The sequence below is a fragment of the Protobothrops mucrosquamatus genome, unplaced genomic scaffold (genome assembly GCF_001527695.2).
Source record: "Protobothrops mucrosquamatus isolate PMUCROS unplaced genomic scaffold, P.Mucros_1.0 scaffold1145, whole genome shotgun sequence".
NCBI lineage: Eukaryota > Metazoa > Chordata > Lepidosauria > Squamata > Viperidae > Protobothrops > Protobothrops mucrosquamatus.
In genome coordinates, this window is record NW_015387361.1 from 141657 (window position 1) to 160709 (window position 19053).

The following is a 19053-nucleotide window of genomic DNA, read 5'->3' on the forward strand; positions in this document are numbered from 1 at the left end:
AATTTACCCCATGGTGCTATTGTTTCAATAAATGTACAAGTGAAAAAGAAATTAGAATATACAAAGACAAAGTCAGGTACCGTTCAACTGGACATGCTATTAACCTGCTTTTGAATACAATATTTGTGATTTACTTTTTCCATTTTTCAAACAACAATAGCTGCTTCATAGTGGTGTCAACTAAATTGTGGGCAGGTGAATATGTTAATATATATTTTCCACACTAGCAACCTGCTTCAGCAAATAACAGGTTCTGTATCAAACAACAGTTTCAAGATATATTATTTTCAGAAGGAAAACAATTTGGTGCTCTTTTCTTAAATATTTCCTTCAATGTCAATCACAACATTTGAGACTGCATATTATGCTGTATCTGATGTTTGCAATTTTGTTATTCTATGAATCTTGTTGCATCCTATAAGCACTGTTTGTATATGTCTAAGCACAATACATTGGAAAAAATGTCATAAACTCCAGAACTCTTTTATTCCCATTCATGAGATAAACTTTATACAAAAACCATATCTGTGTCCATTAAATTTAATAAATAAAATAAAATATAAATCAAAGAAACTTTGGAAACATATTTGAACAAATGTACTTGTACAGTATAAAAAAACAATTTGTTCTATCCAGTTGAAAGCCAAAACATTCTAATAAGCTTGAGGTAAAAAATTCTGGATTCAGCTCCCAGTCAGTCCTATAACCCATATCACACAAGTTGCTATTTGCCATTTTAACATACTTCACAGGATTATTTTCAGATACTAGTTTATATAATATGAAATGCTGCTTCAGTTCTTCATGCAAAATATACAAAAATATTTTTAATTAATTACATACATTGGAAAAGTAAATAAACTATCTGAGTTTATTTTTGATTATGTACAAGTAGAAAACATTGCAAGACGTGCATGTGCTAAATAGTTCATGAATCACCTCTTCAGGTCCTATATCGCTAACTGTAGCTATTACTACCAATTTACTAATGCTAGAATACTGTAGCTGATTATGTGCCATGAGTTAGTGTTGCCTCTTAGCAACCGCCCAGACAGACCTTCTCCAAAATGAGTGCTAGAATACCAACAGTTTATTTTAAGTTTATTTAAAGATAAATATAGAAGATGAGTATTTCTTCTTTTAATAGTAATAAAATATTTCTGACTAAAATATTGCTTCCAGTTCTGAAAGCATGTATTTACTCAATCAGAACTCAAACATAGGGTCACTTGGTAGACTACAAAAAAACTGCTAACGTCCTCCAAGGACTAATTCTTTTTATAGGTTTTCATTGGTTGTTCAAATAATATGACACCAGATAAACAATAGCAAGCATTTTGGATCTGGTCCATGTTAGCTGAGACATCCAAATTCATACTTACATCACTAGCCAATTCATTTGCCTTCTTAGCATTTAGATATGCTGGTGTGATCATAGCAGGGAAACTGCCTTTTCCTCTGTGCTCTTCATATTCGTCCATATAATCCTAAAGAATATTCAGCAGCGATCAATTACTTATTGATTTTTATATCTCATTTTAATATTAGCCTTTGTAAGAAGTAGTGCTTCCACATATTACATCATCAAATGGACAATATAAAAGAGTAGATAATGAAAGAGGTTGAAAACATCATTTTTACCCATATATTTTAAATCCCTAACATGAACATAAGAAACCCACATTTAAAGCATTATATTTTTAATCCATTCATTTATTTGTAGATCACACTAAAGGCTATGTATGAATTGATATATGTGATGGAAACAAAATGAAAAGTGTGGTATACAATAGTGTTATTGTGAAATAAATTTAGCTATATTTTTTCACTCATTTGCTTTTAATTTTTTTGTCCTTTACTTACCTAAAACCAAACCCTGCAATAGGTCATGTATACTATATACCAATTCTAAGAAATCTATAGAACCATGGGATGCAGAAAATAAGGTATATGAATTTAATAAATGAATAAATATAATGGAACATATTAATCATTTCTTTGTCTTCTTATCTTTCTCTTATCTTGCCATATTAATGAAGGAAAATAAAAATTTCTACTATCTAATAAATTCTTATGAAGACCTATCTAGTCTTTACATCTAGCTAAACCTTTAAACCCCCATTTCATTTTATTCCAAAATTCACAATTTCCAGAAATAGCATGAGGTGCAGAATGTGGGGCACTAATGCAAGGGACTCAAAAGACCTAAACTACAAGAGGAACTACTACTCATAATATGTGGACTGAAACCACTATTTTAGAAGCAGTGTGAAACAGAATACATGCATATACATTTGATTGTTACCTGATTAAATTGATTTACATTTTCTCTTAATGTGCCAACAGAATGACTTGCTTTTCCCTTAATCTCTTTTTCATATCTTTGGTGATACTTAACCTGAAAGAAATGATTATAAAAGAAATGAGTTTATTCTAACATACCTTTAGGTTTAAGACTGATTGACTTTCTAGATACATGTGCAAAGCATAAAAAAAAGTAATGTACAAGAAAAGAAAAAAAAGTTGCAGAACAATAGAAAAGACATTATCCATATTTATTGGTAAAAAAATGAAAAAATGAACTTGTGGCTTATGGCTTTAATGATTAAACAGGATAGCTTATTATAGAAAGAAGTCACAATTTAAGAGAAAGAGCTTAAAATATAATTGTGGTTATAAATATTGGAAACTACATCTTTGTATCTTTTTTCTTTCATTCTTATTTTTATTCAATTGTTTTCTTTTCTTGAACTTTTTGCTTTCTCTTTGTATCTTTTCTCCCCCCCCCTTAATTTATATGAGTTTGTATTGGTGTTTATCTCCTTCACTAAAAGCTTCTCAAAAATCATATTTAAAAAAATGAATAGCCAATGATCACTGTTCTCACATTAAGTCAAAAGACTAATGAGATTGAATTTAATTCCTTACATGACTAAATGTAAGCATTTACACCTAATTCGTATATCTGGGAGTGCCATCTGTCCACCATTCTGAGATTAATTTGTTCTTCTCTTCCATCCTAAAATTCATTTTTTAGCATAAATGTACCATATTAAGAGACAATCATTTGCCTCTTAATCTCTGTCCTTTTCAAATCTAGTGTACTGTAATATTTGTAATTTTTCTCACTGCAGAAAATGCCTTAATTTTTTAAAATTATATGTTATCTTATAAACAGAATGTGTTCATGATACATTCATGATTTATAGTACTTACATCGCTAGCAAGTTCATTGGCTCTTTTAGCAATCTGATAAGCTGGTGTCATCATAGCAGGAAAGCTTCCTTTCCCTCTTTGTTGTTCATATTCTTCTGGGTATTTAAACTGAAAAAAAAAATCAAGAATGTGTAAAGCTATAGCAACAGAGCTATAAATCCAGTTCATATAAATCATGGCCTAGGTTAATATATACAAAATAATACATATAATACAATACATACATATTGACTGAGGCAAAATTAAACAAGCCACTTTATTATGTCACATGATATATCAATATAGCTATAGAAAAATAAGCTATAGAAAGGTAAGTAAAGTAGTAAAAATTATGTACATAATTTTTCTTTATACATACATCACTAATGAACTGCCCCGCGGCTTTTTCATGAAGTATTTCTGGAGTATCCATAACACTGCTGAATTTGGAAACCTGCTCTTTCTGTCCCAGTTTGTATTCCACCTAGGGAGGGAAAGAAGACATTTCTTGAAAATAAATAAAGAAAAAAAATCTTATTTCTTGCTACTAAACAGAAAAGAGCATGAATATCTTGTGGATTTTCATTTGGTTTCAATTCCTGCAAAGTTTTATATTTTGGACTGAAATTATTTATTCAGCTTCTATACCTATAGATATATGGTCTGCTTATATTTGGTTTGATTTAGATCAAAGTATATGCTCTCTCTTCTTCTTTTTTTCTTTTTTTAGAACCTCTTACCTGTAGAATTGGAAATTCTGAAAATTACCATGGAGAGCTGAGGATAAGATTTTATTATACACCAGTGGTACTCATGGACCAGTAAAAAAAATTAAAAATACTGATTTCTGTTTTATTTATATAACAGAGATATCTACACCTATTCTTATTTCCTTAATATATGAACTTGGAATCCTGTCTTTTTGTTCAATAAATTGGAATAAATCAGTACTAATTACACTTTCTCACAGTAACTGTCTAAATGGATACAGATTAGAGTTTAAATTATGTCCTGATTCCTTTATCTTGACACAATATTTTGTATGAGTTATTTTCAACTGTTTATTGGCTGTTTAGACATAGATGAAAGAAGTTCTAGAAAGGTCTGAAAGAAGATCTACAAACAAGACTTGAGTGATATTTAAGTAAGATAAAAGTGATTAAGATGAATACTTAATGTAAGATCAATTTATAATTTGAAAGAAATAAAAATTATCGATATTTGTACCATAATACATTTTTAAATTAATATACAGAATCCTGAACATATTTCTTTGGCAAAGACAGCCTGTAAGATTTTCTCTGTATAAATTACAATTATATATTAACATAAATAGATATAATTTTCATATTTTCAGCTTTATAATTGCTCAATGTCTAAAATCAGAAGCAGAATTCAGTTTGTCTTTGGGCTTTGTATTATTATCAGACTCCACTATAATCCTGGAAAGCATTGGTATATATGCAGTGCTTTTTTTCTAAAAAAAAAAAAGAAAGAAAAAGGTGCTGGAACTCACACATGTCATACCACCCGCCTTGCCTACCCTATAAGGTTCCATCCAAAAAAGGTGCCGGAACTCCGTTCTGGGCATTCTATGAGAAAAAAAGCTGGATATATGTATGGATGGAATTCACTCTCAGTATCTGTGCTTGATGTTGCAATCAACAAATGTGCATATGTGCATGTGTGTAAAATACTGGATCACAACAAACGTGATCTTTTCCTTATGAAAATGGGATAATCAGGGTTTTAAAATAGCATCTAATTTTTTGTTTTTTTACAAAAATGAAACTAGGCCTCTGTCGGTATTATGACTTTAGTTGGACTCAGTATCAATTAATTTATTTATTTTCAGGCCATCCCAGTCCAGAAAATTCTGGACAGCTAAAAAGAATCTAAAAACAACAGTATTACATGATCAAAAAAATTCCATAAAACATCAAGTGTTATGGAACCAAAACCATCCTCCGTATCCTTAGCAACTCACAAGGCATCTCAACCAAGGCCTGAGGAAAAAGCCTCAAGGGTTTCAAACAACATTTAATGACAAGTAAGGTGGGAGCTACACAGATTTCTAGGTGATATTATTCCAAAAGACAGGTGAATATGAAGTGCCATCTTGTTTTGATAAAAGGAGATTGAATTTATATTCTCTGGCCTTATTTCTCAAACCATTATGCTGATGTTATTCTCTACAGGCCAATTAATTGCCAAAGATATTCATTTTAAAACATGGACATGACAATGGATACATAAATATAAATATATCATATAGCAGAAGCCTGATAATATTAAGGAAAAAATCCTTCAAAACTCTATGGAAATTCTGAAAAGTTTATAGGATGGAAATAATTATTTGTACCATTACTCAGTTTTTAAACAATAGTAATTTTAAATACTTTGATCCTCAGCTCTTAAAACATTTTAATTTTTGTTCATATCACAAAATAAATGCATTCATTAATCAAAATGCTATATTAGTATATTTGGTTTTTTATTTATTATTGTATTTTATTTATTATTTTTTGTTTTATTATTTATTTATTTGTTTTTTAAATCTATATAAAATTTATATAATCACCCATCTCATGAGAAGTAACTCTTAGCAGCATACAACAATCAGAGACTGCGTAGACATTAGGCTTAAACACATGGGTAACCAAAGAGTAAATATACACACATACATAGACACACAACTTTATAAGTGAAAGGGTTGGCTTTAATCCTTAAAGAATCCCAACCGCCACCATCCTAGCACAATCTATGGCCTAAATTTGATAAATAAATAAATAAAAGCTCTTGCTCTTTCCTCAAATACATTTCCAGAAACTCACATCACTGGATAGCTCTGTGGCCTTCTTGGCAATCTGATACGATGGAGTCATAGAAATTGGAAAGCTTCCTTTTCTGTCCGGCTGCTCATATTCCTGGTTATTTTTCAGCTAGACGAAACAGATATGTATGCATTTACATTTGGCCATGAAATTATTTCCTCTGATATTTATTTATTGGCATCCCAATTTGAGTTAGAAACCAGGGGACTATGAATTCCACTTCTAATCTTGCCTTTGGTTCAGTCATTCTTTCTTAGTCCTAGGAATGAGGTAAAATCATTTCTGAAAACGTTTCCAACCCCCCCCCCCCCGTGCATGACATGTGCAGTTGCAGAGAGTTAAGGCTGACTTGAACGCATAGACACAAAGCCTCAGAGTAACAAGATATATTTGTATATACTGTATGTGTACACTTTCCCCTGTTGGACTAATCAATGCACTACTTTTTCACTCTGTATATATGCATACAGTCTAATGGAGTAGATGTATATGTGTTCACTATATGTAAAGCTATATGTGAAACTACTGTCTAAATACAGTAGCTCTTTCATCGGGATATATTTGGGGGATGCATTTTTCCTCACAGAAAAATAATCTTTCTTTTACCAGTTCCTCAGTTTTCAGAGAACTGTCCTCAAGATGGACAGAGTCCCAACTCCCTTTACAAAATTTCTTTCCATCATTCCATTTGAAAAGAAAGAATAAAAATTCTTAAATAAAGGATTCTACATGATACTAATAAGCAAACTGTTATTTTTTAATTGGAAGAAGCAGAATTCTATTAATATTTTTCAATTGGAAGAATTAGGCAGAATTCAGAGCTTTTAAAATTTTCACTTCTTTTGTCTTTATTATAATTTAGTCAGAAGATTGTTCCAAAGTCATGGAATAAAATACTGAAAATAGTCAACCATTGTTCATTTCTTAATTAGACTTATATTGCCATTGCTACCATAAGTAACTTATTTTATGTTATTTGTTTTCCTTTGTATCGTGTCTTTTTTCCCAACAATTTGATTCCATTGGTAATGTTTCATTTAGGTTAGATTGATTGTTCAGATTAAGAAGTGAACTTTATAGTATAGCAAAATTTTCATTATGGATTATTTTCACACTCAAATTCAGCACTCCAAATGTTATACTTATTTATTTATCAAACTTAATATATTGCCAACTGTTGAAATCTATTAATAAATAACATTGATCAAATAAAGCTTCATATGAGACTATTTTAAAATTTACACTGGAATAAGACAGGAGACAACTGAAAATTAACTGTGAATTTTCATGGTATATGTAAATATCACCTCTGTGTAATTAATTATTATTACCAGGATCCTAAATAATTTTAATGAAAGTACATTACAAACTAAAAGTTATTTCTTCTTAACAATCACCTACTCTTTGAAAAATCTCTCTGATGAGATGAGTACAAGAAGGAAAAGCTAATAGAAAATAAATGATTTCTTAAAAACAGATATACAGTCACTGAGTTTCAAATAAATCTTTCTCTATCAGTTCCATATCCCCTTCATATATTGTTGGCAATGTATAGGTCATTCCTCAATATTTAAAAAAAACTGTCTGTGAAGACTTTTATGTGAATGAAAGAATAAGGACAGCATTTTATTTCAATATATTTCCTTAAGCCAGTTAGCTTAGGAACTAACCCTTCATGAGAAATATTATAATATTTGTTTTACAGATCAATGTCATAAAATAGTGATTTACTTACATCACTAAGACTTTTCTGTGTTTGGGCTATCTTGATCATTTCCAACTGTGGAATAGTTTCTCTGTACCAGGATTTGCTTTCATTACATACATCATGGTAAGTTTTCTAAAAAGAATATATGTATAATAAGAAATTAGTACAAAGATTACAGCACATCCATTTTTATTAGGTTTCCAAAAATGAATTAGTTTTCTAAGTAGTATTTATAAATAAAAGACTGGATGTGCACATATCTCTTTATTGAGTGTGTTTTACATCAGTTTTAAATTAGTCTTATTCCTTTTGCATTGGAACTGAAAATGACATTTTCCCTTTTCTTCTGTTTGTTCGCTCTGAACATGAAGAGTGAATTACATATAACTCTTTCTTATTTCAGTTCCAGGACATTTCAGCAAGCTGGATATAGACTAGAATGCCCAAACCAATAAAGTAACATCCTAATCTTCTCTCTCCAGTACATCTGCCAGAAATACAACATTATATAATTGCAAGGCAGTTTCATATTCATGAATCTAACTATGGCATCTCACTTTAAAAATTCAGTTACCAATTTTTTTTTGTTTGCAAGAGACATTTTCCATAACTAGAGCATAGTTTGCTCTATGTTATGCAATTGAAGAATCAAATGTAAATTAACCAAGTGGTTTAAATTCACAGAAGCACATAAGCAAAAAGGTGGTTGGCTGTTGGTGATATTGTGTGTTGCACAAATAAGTCTCAGTGGAGTTATCGTGCAAGTAAAAATCATTTTGAGTTTCATCTTCCCTCTCAATTACTTTCGATATATGATAGAATTATCTTTTCTTTCGATTTTTAAAATAAAATTATAAATATCTAACCAAAACAGCTAAAGATGAATGTAACATAAGTATAAATGAACATGAAATTCTGTATGCCTCTACTCAGAAGTAAATCCTTTGCTTGCTGCCAGAACTGTATAAAAGTACCATTCTAAGCTTTGCATGAAGTCAACATAAATCTTTAGATCAAGCCACCAGTAATTATGACCAGAGATGGTCATAAATAGCTCATTCTTCAGAGAACCAAATGAGGATTGGATAAAAGGTATAGCATATCAATGGTACAAGTAGGAACTGTTACAAACTCATGCTGAGAGCTAAATAAAAATAAATTAATAAATAAAATAAAAACATAATAAAGACAAATTAAATGTTTCTAATATACATGCATACTGTGTAAAAATATACAGATTACAAGTTGTTAAATTGCAGTCCCCTGCCTACAAGTCTTGTTACGCCATATCATGATAGGTAAGAGGAAGGGTTAGGAGGAAGGGTTGAAAAATATTGGAAATGCATATTAAGAGTATATGCACACTGGAGAATCATTCAAGATTAGAAAGTCATTTTAGCTGGCCAACTAAAGCAAGGTGGCACCTATATCAGGCAGCATTAATAGAAGAGGATACTGGAGAAAAATGATCAGTGACAACAGCAAAGGTAACATCCATACTGCACATGATAAACCACAAGTTTCTTATCAAGAAAACCACAAGATAAAGTGATTGACAATATAGTGCCAGACAATGGACTCTTTGGATAACACTCAAGGAAGAGCAAGGCATCTTCTTACTCAAGGCACAAATAACCAAGCTCAAGTTATCATATTTTGGAAACATTATGCAAAGACCCAGCTCTCTTAAGAAGTCCATAATGCTGGAGAATATGAAAAAATGACAGTCAGCAGCATTCTAGTTATAGCAACAAAGGATGCACCATTGGGAAACCTGAACAGCCAGGTTTCTGATCTAACTATCTGCTGGCTCAGTCAATCAAATAGCACAACAAAACTGTGAAGAGTTGAAGGATAGTTTATTAAGTTTTGATGACTTAGCAGCTTTTTACCTGACTTACTTGTTGCATTTTCTGTGTGGCTTCCATGTCTCTAGATTTTACATCCCAATGAAAAACAGACTTGAATTTCTCACCCTCTTCTCTATACTTAACCTGCATAAAAATACAGATTCAATTGTAATAAATAAAAAGGCATTATATTAAATAAATAGTCATAAAGCAACTATAAATTATCTTAGTATACCAGAATTGTCTGGAATTTTCAAATTCTTTGGTTTCATTGATTATTTCAAAGAGACATTAGTCAGAAAGCACAAGTTTTAAGATTTTATTTTAAAAACTATGTATAAAACAGTGCAAACTATATTTACCATAATACATTTCAGTTATTTTATTTAAAAAGCTACCACTTCATAATTTGGAAATGTACTTAAAACACTTGACAATAGGACCAAGTTTGCCAAGTAGGGTACTCAGTACTGCATCAGGCTAGATTCCATCCTCTTCTTTACAATGTCTCCTAATACGTGATGTTTGCATCTGATCCAAGATTTTCTAGAAACAGTATTGTACTCTGTTATTTAACAATTTCAGTGCCTAAGCTAAGCTATGATTTGAGATTTGGTGCCAACGATTTTCAGGCTAGAGGTTCTGGGGAACTGCAATGTGTATGGCAAAGCTGTTCTATCTGGTAAATAAAAAAAATCATTGATACCATGATCTGCAGAAATCTCCTTAAGAATCATTAACTGAACACATGTAGCAGAATATATCCTAGATCTGATTTACTATTGGAAATGACTTTTTACCTTTTTTAATCCTATCAATCATTTGGAATCTTTTACATGGTCTCCAGCAGTGATTTAACGCAACTGAACAATATGTTGATGTGGAAGTGAATTCTAAATGTTGCAGCTGAATTCTGAGAAAATGGACAACGGTCCACTTGACAAGTCTTGATAACTACCACTGCATTCACTCCTTGCCTACCTTGGTGTATTTGAACTTGTAAAAGGGAAGAGATGTTTAAGATCACAAGATCTTTAATTTTGCACATTGAAATAAGTTGCTTTTGGGCTTTCCTTGGAAAACTTTACCCTGCATCCATAAGTAGTAGATAACTATGGGTTGCAAAATCTTTTCCTAGAATAGAATAGAATAGAATAGAATAGAATAGAATAGAATAGAATAGACCTTGGAGATCTTCTAGTCCAGCCCCCCGCAGCAAGGGGATAAAACATTGGAATATGTAGCTGTCTACCAACTCTAGGCATTTTACATGAAGTTAATTTTATTTTCTTTAGTAAGACTTTCTAGCTTTCTTGGGGCAAAAATTGATGCTGTTAATTTCTTTTGGACTTCTCAGCAGTTTTGATAATATCAGTGACAGAATCCTTCCAAACTGAATAAGCTGGAAGCTTACTGAAATAAATCTTTCATTAAAAAAACAAAATTGTGAGAACTAGCTCTTATAAACTCTCCTTTGAATTTTGTCTGAAGCTTCCCTTTTTGACTAGCAGGATGTCTTCTATATGGCAAAAGGAAAGGAAAAGTAATCTTGGTTTTTCTAGCACTCAAATTTATTGGAAGTAACAAGATCTCCTATCATGACCTTGAAACAGAAATAGATATTGCTTTTGATCCCTGACTCATTCCTGAGCAGATATTTCATGCTCAGTTTAAAAGAAATATAATTGTTGTTTATGATAAATTTATGAAGGATAATTCAGAAGTGTAATTCTGATATGTATATATATATATACATACACACATACATACATACATATACATATACATATATACATATGACATTTCATGAAATTATCCTAGAAAGCAATATAGAATGAGGTTCATAAAGCTGTAACAACAACGCCCATCATTTGTTAAATGAAATAGAAACATCAAATACATATTCATATCATACATTACATTTGCAAAGTTGCCACGCTTACTCAGGAATATGTTCAACAAACCAGAAGAATTTATATCAAAATATAAATATATTGATATTTCCTGTTTCAATAGTGAAAACTTGTGGCAGTACAAATACAAACAAAAATTTAGGAGAGTTGTAACTGGTAGCACAATAATATTCATTAAAAATATGTGGACATATTTTATAGGATTTTTTTCACTGAATAAGGAATGGTATCTAGCAGGTTTCTCCATTACAGGTATGTAAAACTCATTTGACTTTATATTTCTGCTTAAAATAAAATATCTCAGGGTCAATGTCAAACTCAACACAAAAATAATAGTTCATTTTTAAACTAGTTAGCAACTTGGTAAATAGAACAAATATGGATTTTAGTCGAAGGAGTGAAATTGTTCTTTCTATAATTACGTAAAAAAACAAATCTAACATTGCAATGTGATTACAAAGCACATCTTACCTCACTTATTGCTTCAGACTGTTTTTTCACATTCATATTTATTGGTGTCTCAAGAATACTTGTGAATGCATTGTTTTTGGGGTTATGTCTATGAAAGAAAGTAGACACAATTTTAGAGAATTATTATCAATAATCTTTATAAGAATAGCATTCTTTTAAATAGAGATACATATATAATCACATGACATTTATTTAATCACAATAAATGTTTATCATTTGACTTTGGCAATTATACATTGTTATATATAATTATAAAGGTAAAAAATAATGATTATGTTTCAGGCACTGAATATTTAACTTTTTTAATATGTGGTGGATACTGAAGCATAAGGAATGCTGTTACCTTCCCACTGAAGTGGTACATAAGAGCTCTCCATGACATCATGCTGGCCACATGACCATGGAAATGTCTTTGGACAGCGCTGGCTCAATGGTCTTGAAATAGAGAAGAACACCGCCCCCTGTGGTTGGCAATGACTAGCAGAGTAAAATATGCTGGGACTCCTTTTTTACCTTTTATTGAAGCATAAACTTATTTTATATTACTTAGGGAAACACAACACTGTATGTCTCTGCTCTTAATCAAGATTTGGGGCCTTTCTCACTACTGAGTTGAAGTATTATCCAGACATCCTTTAGTTACCATGAAATCAAAATGGCACAAAAATGTGCTGTCTCTGCTACTAGTCTCTATTCTGTCTGTATTGCATCTCTTCTGAGTCACCGCTAAATGGTGTTCTAATTTGTGAGAATGCCATTGATTGTAGGCCAGAGAATTATTTTTATATCCTGACTTTGCTGACACCCTTTTTCCATGTGTCATCATACAGCAAGGAAAATTTTCTCTCATGATGGCGTTGTTGCACTGTGGCTAAGGTTGAGGTCAGAAGCAAAGGAGCTAAGATCAGACTGGGCTATTACAGTAACTATTCCCAGGTGTCAACTACTTGGCCTATTAAGAAATAAGTAGATGCCAGTCCATTGCAATGTAAAAAGATGAGAAAGACACATAGGATTTTAACTGGGGATTAAGAATAAGTACAGAAATATACTATCAGAGCTAAGTCCTCAAATCTCTGCCTATGAGCTTTTTGGTTCAATTAGGCTTGATGGTGCCTGATGGATAGAGGGAATGTGTTCAGGACTCTGCCAAACTTATCTAAGCTGGTTTGTTTTCCCATCCCATTTGGTCTTTTCCCAAATTAAGCTAATGTGAAATGCAGATAGATGGATAGATAGACAGACAGACAGACAGACAGACAGACACCAGAGCACAACCAGAACACAATCATAGAGGAAATATTTCAGTCTGAGAGTCCTTCAGTGCAAAACTGATCATATGGGCCAACATGGAGAGTAAAGACTGGAAAACAGAACTGTACCAGTTCTGGGGAATTTATTAAAAAAAGTGACCAGGAAATACTTACTGGAATTGCTGGTTTTTAGAGTGAAAAAAGCTAACAAAAGCAATAACAATGTGACACATTATAGGCATCCATGACTAAACATGAAATTTTGAAAGTTATGCATGTGAACTTTGAAGAAGATTTACCAGTCAGCTTGAATTTAGGGGAAAAACATATAAAAGGATGTGCACAATAGCCATATTGTGTCATTTTCAAGCATTATTACTGTCATTAAGTGCACTCTAATGGCAAGTAACTATAGGCAGTTGTCTTCCCAGCTATAAGAGGATACAGAATGTGATCTGGCCAACTGAAGAGTCTCAGATCAGGCCTACTAGCACAAAGGTGGTCCACATACTAATGTCATTTAGAATCATTCTAATGCTTCCAAATTAAATAATCCAAATAATTGGAGGTAATTTATAATGAGTTCATAGCACTAGAAGTATTAACTTTTTCCTTTGATGGAATAGGAATTTAAAATCTGAAAAGTCATATCCTGCTAATAAATGCTCTAAATTAAGAAAACACATATTTTCTGAGCTAAGTCTAGTGAATCCTCAGATACAATAGGACTGCACTGCAAAACAAAATAGGTAAATTCAAAGAGGAAAAGAAATCTAATTTTGAGTTTATTTCAATGGCATTTATATTTAAACTAAATTAGGCATAGGTAATATAATTATCTTCCAGATATACTTGGAATTATTTTTCTCTCCTATTAGAAATGACTTTCAGGTAAAAGGGTCTACAACAACCAATGAGTTATATCATGGCGAACTATCGAGTTGTCCCGTGGCAAGTTTGTCATGGCAAGTTGTCCCATTCTGCTCTGAAACTTCAAGTTGTATGCTTTATATAAAATGTACACCTATTTTGGTCTTTAATCTAATAAGCAGTTATAATTATGATGAACTAAAACTCTTGTCATTATCTTTTGAGAAGTTGGTTGGTAAATCTATGAGCTGTAACTCATGTCTGGAGATTAGAAGGTGGGAGAAGACAGAACAACCTGGTACTAGTAAAGAGTTACTGAGCACCCTCTGGATACAAGTCTAATCAGGTATTTTGCTTTCTATCTTACTCTTTTAAATTATCATGTCTTCAACTGTACTTTTAAACAGAAAACTTAGATTTAATGCATAATATACTGTATTTATTATTTTAAATGCCATGAACAGTTTTTGTTTACTCCACAATACAGATGCACTTTATCATCTGACTAAACCAGTATATCTGAAAATCATTTGAGCAAATTTTCAATTTCATGCACATAACAGGGTCATATTATAAAACAAAATGTACACACTTACACTTGACAGTATGGCCTTTTCTGGTGGCTAACAAAATTATTTACAGTTAGCATCATCTTGCAAACTTCACAGTGAAAGCAGGCTTTATGCCAGATCTAGAAAAGCAGATAGAAGTGGGTGAAAGTTATTTGTCTTTTGAATTTTCTAAATCTACTTTAAAATTTTATAACTAATTTTTCCTGATAGTCTAACAATCAAACACACATGATGTATGGTGTAAATCGTCTCTCCTTTTGAATCTTAAAAAAAAAAGAAGCAGTGCAACAAATTTAGCAGATGTTCAATTCTAACTTGGCCATCCAATAGTTATATTGATTATTATACTTTAGGATAAGTATATTTTATTTATTTGACCAAAAGCTGCTAAATAGACAAATAGTATCAGAACAATTATACAGTAATAATGGCAAATAGTAATTAATTACTAACCTGATCGATGCAATTAATCTTCTCAGCAGGATAGACCCCATAACCACACCTGGCACAAGACTGAATATTCATATTGAAACTATATACAAAAATTTAAAAAAATCTGAGAGTCCAGTAATATATAAAAATGCCTTGTTTCCTAGGAAAGACACTCCAGTCTGTTTGTGCTGTGCTTCTGAGTTGCACTCAGCTGTTGTCTGGTTTTTAAAGCTGTCACTTACTAAGAGAGGTTATTTTGGCAACTGTGATAAGAGTTCATAGAGGGAAAGGGAGGCAAGAATTCAATGAAGCCTTTCTCTAAATAGATGAGTGAAGTCAGAGAGAAGCATCATGGTCATATGAAAATGAAGGATATCTAATTGGTAATATATAAAGTATAGAGTTTAATGCTCATTTGTCAGAGTCCCAGGTTTGCCTTCTAAATATATTTCACATCATCTTCAGATTATTATGTATCAACTAAGAGTCGATTAAGGAAACCACAAAAGGGCAAAGCACTTTCAGAGCAGAGACTAATTCCCAGGTTTTCTTTCTTCTTCCTGCCCTATGTCCTACACAGGTGGGGGAAAAAAACAATACCTATTGTTTTTCATAAAACATGGCACAGGGTGGGATTGGGGATTCCAGAAGTGCCTGAAAGATTTAGCTATATTTCAAGTTGTCTTAGTGAATACCTATTTGTCTTCAGGAATACAACATACCACCACAATCTCAATGTACCACCACAACTGAGCCCAACATTTCTGTTGCTAAGCAAGACATTTGTTAAGTGAATGTTGCTTCATTTTGCAACTTTTCTTCCCAAGTGGAATCACTGCAGTTGTTAAGTTAATGACCCAGTTTTTAAGTGAATCTGGTTTCCCCATTGACTTTGCGTATAAGAAGATTGCAAAAGGTGGTCACATGATCCCAGGACACTGCAAGCATCTTAAATATGACTCAATTGCCAAGCATTTGAATTTTGATCATGTGACCGTTGAGATGCTGCAATGACTATAAGTGTAAAAAATGGTCATAACTCCCTTTTTTCAGTGCTGCTGTAACTTTGAACAGTCACTTAATGAACTGTTATAAGTCAAGGACTATCTGTACAGTTATTCCAGTATCAATAAACAAATATTCCAGCAGACAGGCTATAGGTGAATATGGATGAAGTGATTGAGAACTTGCAGGTACATCACAGAATTCCTCCTTATATCATCCCATATACTTCTTATCCCCTGATGATCGGTCAATGACAGAGAGGAGAGAGAGAGATTTGTGGGTTTGACACAGGAATTATAGATATTCTGGAATATTGATATAGTAGTGCAAAGATTAGTTTCCTGAATAAAAAGAAAATGAAAATGAACCGCCATTCTGTCAGTTTTGACAGATATTGTATTACCCTGTAAGACTTCTATAGCTCACCAACCTCTAGATTTGATTTACTGATTTACTTATTTATTTCTGAAATGGGAATGTCCATCTATCTTCTGAAGATCAACATTTCTGTGTAAAACAAAAAAAGCAAACAAACTTGCTGTTTTGAAAGTGTGGTAATTATGCTTAAAGATGGAGGCCCACATGTGACAGCAACCAGAAATAAACATAGCATTGGAATAGTCTATATAACAACACTCTCCCTCAAAGAAATAAGGCATAGAAAACTTGTTCTCTCTGTATCTTTAATAGTCATTGAGTATGTAACATAATTCCAATTTAATTAACCACCTATCTTCTTTTTTATTTTGTTAACAGGTATATTGGTGTTTTGAAGTACAGCTGACACTGATAAAAGTCAGGTATAAGGAGTACACCTAATGTCTAATTAGCATTCTGAAGTCTCTGTTTGGGATTAGCTGGACATTACACCTGTACAATCCAAAACGTAATAGAGGACAGTGCTTATATAGTAGTGGATATAAAGGTATCTCCAGCAAATTTAAATGACCAATAGGAGTTATACAGACTTCAGTGCTTGACTGAATCATTGCCAACACTGATTCAAAATATTACAGATACAGCAGGTGACAAGGCTTGAAAGGAAAAGAAGGAAAACACCACACAACTAAAGACAACTATAGATTGCCTCTTCAGTGAGCTAGAGATACACAGAGATGATATCCTGAGTCCATTTCTTTTAAATATGGTTATCAAGGCATCTTTGTGCTACAATTAAATTGGGTGAAAGAATGATCCATGTGCTTCCTTTCTCTAGTATCTTTCAGCAAATGCTATAGACACTAGCAAGAAATGCCTTTCCCTGAAAATTAGTTGAAAGTTTTCTTTTAAAAAAACTCATTTAATAATATAAGTAGGTCAGAGTCTGTGCGAGAAATGCAGAAGTCAGTATTTCACTTAGTCTAACATTGATTTTGAATGATTGCAGACACTGCAATGCCCAGAACTGGACAACAAACTAATGCCATATTTTCAAAATCTGGAGTTTTCTCTACAGATACAGATTTTGGAAAGAATCAAACAACTGTTACTATTAAAGTTTATTCATGTTCATTTCAAAAGATCAAATTGCCCAGCAATATAGTTTGTATTCTGATATTAGGGCTGCAATTGTGTATGCAAATATCTGGAAGTAAGTTCTGATGAACTCAGTGGAAGTTATACTTGAGTACACATGTATAGGATTATGCTATAGATCTATAAATTAATTTAAAAAATCTATTTGTGAGTTCTTAAGAAATACACCATGATGCAGCTCTTCCTGCTTCTGAATAGGCCACAGCTGTCAGTGAAACATCAAGACACTGAAAAACTGTTAAGCCATGTTCTCTCGCACAAAAGCTCATAACTATTTGATTGAGACCAGCCATGAAATCTATAGAAAACAATGTCTTTCAAACAGACAGCTGGCTGTTTACATAGGTGGGCATATTGTATATATGTTGTCATTGGTTGTATATGTTCATTTTCCATAATTAATATTTTAAAAAACTGCAAAATCCGTCATATTAATATTAGGAAGGCAGGAACACAGCTATGCAAATTAAACTTGGATACACCCTACAGTAATCAAAAGTTTGTGTAGTCACAAAAAAGCTTTATTAAGCAAAAAAGAGAATATCTACAGTAGTGGCCAAAATTGTGGAAACCTATTGGGAAAAGTGTACAGTAGAAATGCCACCTTTTGTTAAGTTTCTACCAAGTTTTCTTCTAATTTCTTTATAACTGTAGCCTTGTTCACTTAATAATACTATTTTACATTGCTTTCTGGGCAACCAGTCAACTCTTTGCACCATTACTTTAATTTTATTATGTTTTACAAGTTCACTAAATGAAAGGGAAAAAAACCTAACCACCTTGATAGCAATCATATAACACAGTGGCAAATATCCTCCTCTCAGCTTCAATACATGACATCAATAACTGAATCCTACTGTGATCTGATTGGCTCATTGCCAAAACAAGATGACACCTGATTGGCTCTCTAAACACTCATGCTCATTGGCTACAATCAAATGAAGGCAAGCTACCTGATATCAACCTAAGCAAGTTGTGCTTCCTTTTTCTGGTTATTTGGCTATAACTTTTCATAGAATACAGTACAGATAACTGAACAAAACTATGTTGCATTACATTCTTGATTAAATTATCTTTCCATTGATATATAATTTTATGGTACTACTCCAAAAAAAGTGGTGTTATTAGCCATCAAACCTCAAAAATACACTTTTCTCAAAAGGTTTCCACAATTTCCACTGTAAATTCAGACTGAGACATTAAGAAACACACAAAGACAAATGTAAACTACCTATTCAATAGTTTCTTTTTTAGAAGTTATTTTATAAAAAGATCAAAGGCAGAGTAACTAGTTTGGAAATGGTTGAGGGTATATGTAAATCCAGATGGGAAGACAAGGTTGAGAAAAATGAACTTTTTAAAGAAAGATAATATATAAATTGATGGACAGACATGGTGCACATACCAGTTATTT

General features: G+C 32.2%; 1 protein-coding gene across 1 annotated transcript in view; it reads right to left on the minus strand.

The window, feature by feature from the left end:
* The window catches only part of NRAP (nebulin related anchoring protein), a 60888-nt gene extending 45564 nt beyond the window's left edge, over window positions 1–15324 (minus strand). The window contains exons 1-10 of the mRNA XM_015820560.1: window positions 15120–15324; window positions 14691–14785; window positions 11972–12059; window positions 9630–9731; window positions 7765–7869; window positions 6030–6137; window positions 3575–3679; window positions 3217–3324; window positions 2306–2398; window positions 1383–1487 (exon numbers count right to left, since the gene is read on the minus strand). Coding sequence (XP_015676046.1) covers window positions 1383–1487; window positions 2306–2398; window positions 3217–3324; window positions 3575–3679; window positions 6030–6137; window positions 7765–7869; window positions 9630–9731; window positions 11972–12059; window positions 14691–14785; window positions 15120–15191 — 981 coding nt within the window. The 5' untranslated portion in view covers window positions 15192–15324. The remainder of the gene's footprint in view (window positions 1–1382; window positions 1488–2305; window positions 2399–3216; window positions 3325–3574; window positions 3680–6029; window positions 6138–7764; window positions 7870–9629; window positions 9732–11971; window positions 12060–14690; window positions 14786–15119) is intronic.
* Window positions 15325–19053: the final 3729 nt, after the last annotated feature.